Source organism: Condylura cristata, unplaced genomic scaffold (genome assembly GCF_000260355.1).
Source record: "Condylura cristata isolate star-nosed mole 26May11 unplaced genomic scaffold, ConCri1.0 scaffold00009, whole genome shotgun sequence".
NCBI lineage: Eukaryota > Metazoa > Chordata > Mammalia > Eulipotyphla > Talpidae > Condylura > Condylura cristata.
In genome coordinates this window covers 2,270,085-2,270,786 of record NW_004567110.1, presented here as the reverse complement: position 1 = coordinate 2,270,786, position 702 = coordinate 2,270,085, and the positions used below count along the sequence as shown (strand labels likewise).

Sequence of the window (702 nt, the reverse complement as noted above, 5' to 3'; positions counted from 1 at the left end):
GGCCCAGCCGGGGTGCGGGCCTCTCGGTAAGCTTACCTGCTGTCGGTGTCCAGGCCCACAAAGTCCTTTTTCTCAAAGGGGACACAGAGGAGGGGGATCTTGTCGCCGGACTTGTCGGCGGCCCTGTCCAGGCGCTTGGACTCCAGCACGATGAAGAGCGACTCGATGAAGTCCTCCACGCGCCGCTCCACCGAGGCGCAGTCGTCGTAGCTGGGGTAGAAGGCCACGTCGGTGCGCGGGGGCTCCACCTCGCCGGCCGGCAGCCCGAAGACCAGGAGGCGCGAGTCGTAGAGCGTGGCGCCGTACAGCTCCTTCTGCACCTGGAACTTCTCCAGGGTCTGCGGCCAGCCCCGGGCCGAGGCGCAGTCGGTGACGGTGATGAGCCCCACCACCTTGCGGTGCGCCTGGAAGTCGCCCCACTCGTTGTTCTCGGGCGGGTAGTGGTGCCGGTAGCGGATGTAGAGCTGCCGCTGCGAGTCGCGCACGCTGACCTGGCCCACCGAGCAGACCCTGCGGTAGATGCGGAAGAAGTTCTCCTCCGAGACCACCCCCACCGGCTGCACCACCACCAGCAGGGTCTGGTGGTCCTCGGCGCACTGCATGTAGTCGGGGACGCTCATGGTCAGGCCCTGCTCGAGAGAAAGGGGGGTCAGAGGCGCCGCGGTGGCTGTCCGGCCGCTCTCGCGCTGGAGACTGGGCGGC

At 68.1% G+C, this 702-nt stretch overlaps 1 protein-coding gene across 1 annotated transcript in view; it reads right to left on the bottom strand.

Annotated features, from left to right (window-relative positions):
- The window catches only part of TRAPPC9 (trafficking protein particle complex 9), a 133,557-nt gene that overhangs the window by 128,471 nt on the left and 4,384 nt on the right, over positions 1-702 (bottom strand). The window contains exon 2 of the mRNA XM_012722892.1: positions 37-629. Within this exon, the coding sequence (XP_012578346.1) occupies positions 37-620 (584 nt within the window). The 5' untranslated portion in view covers positions 621-629. The remainder of the gene's footprint in view (positions 1-36; positions 630-702) is intronic.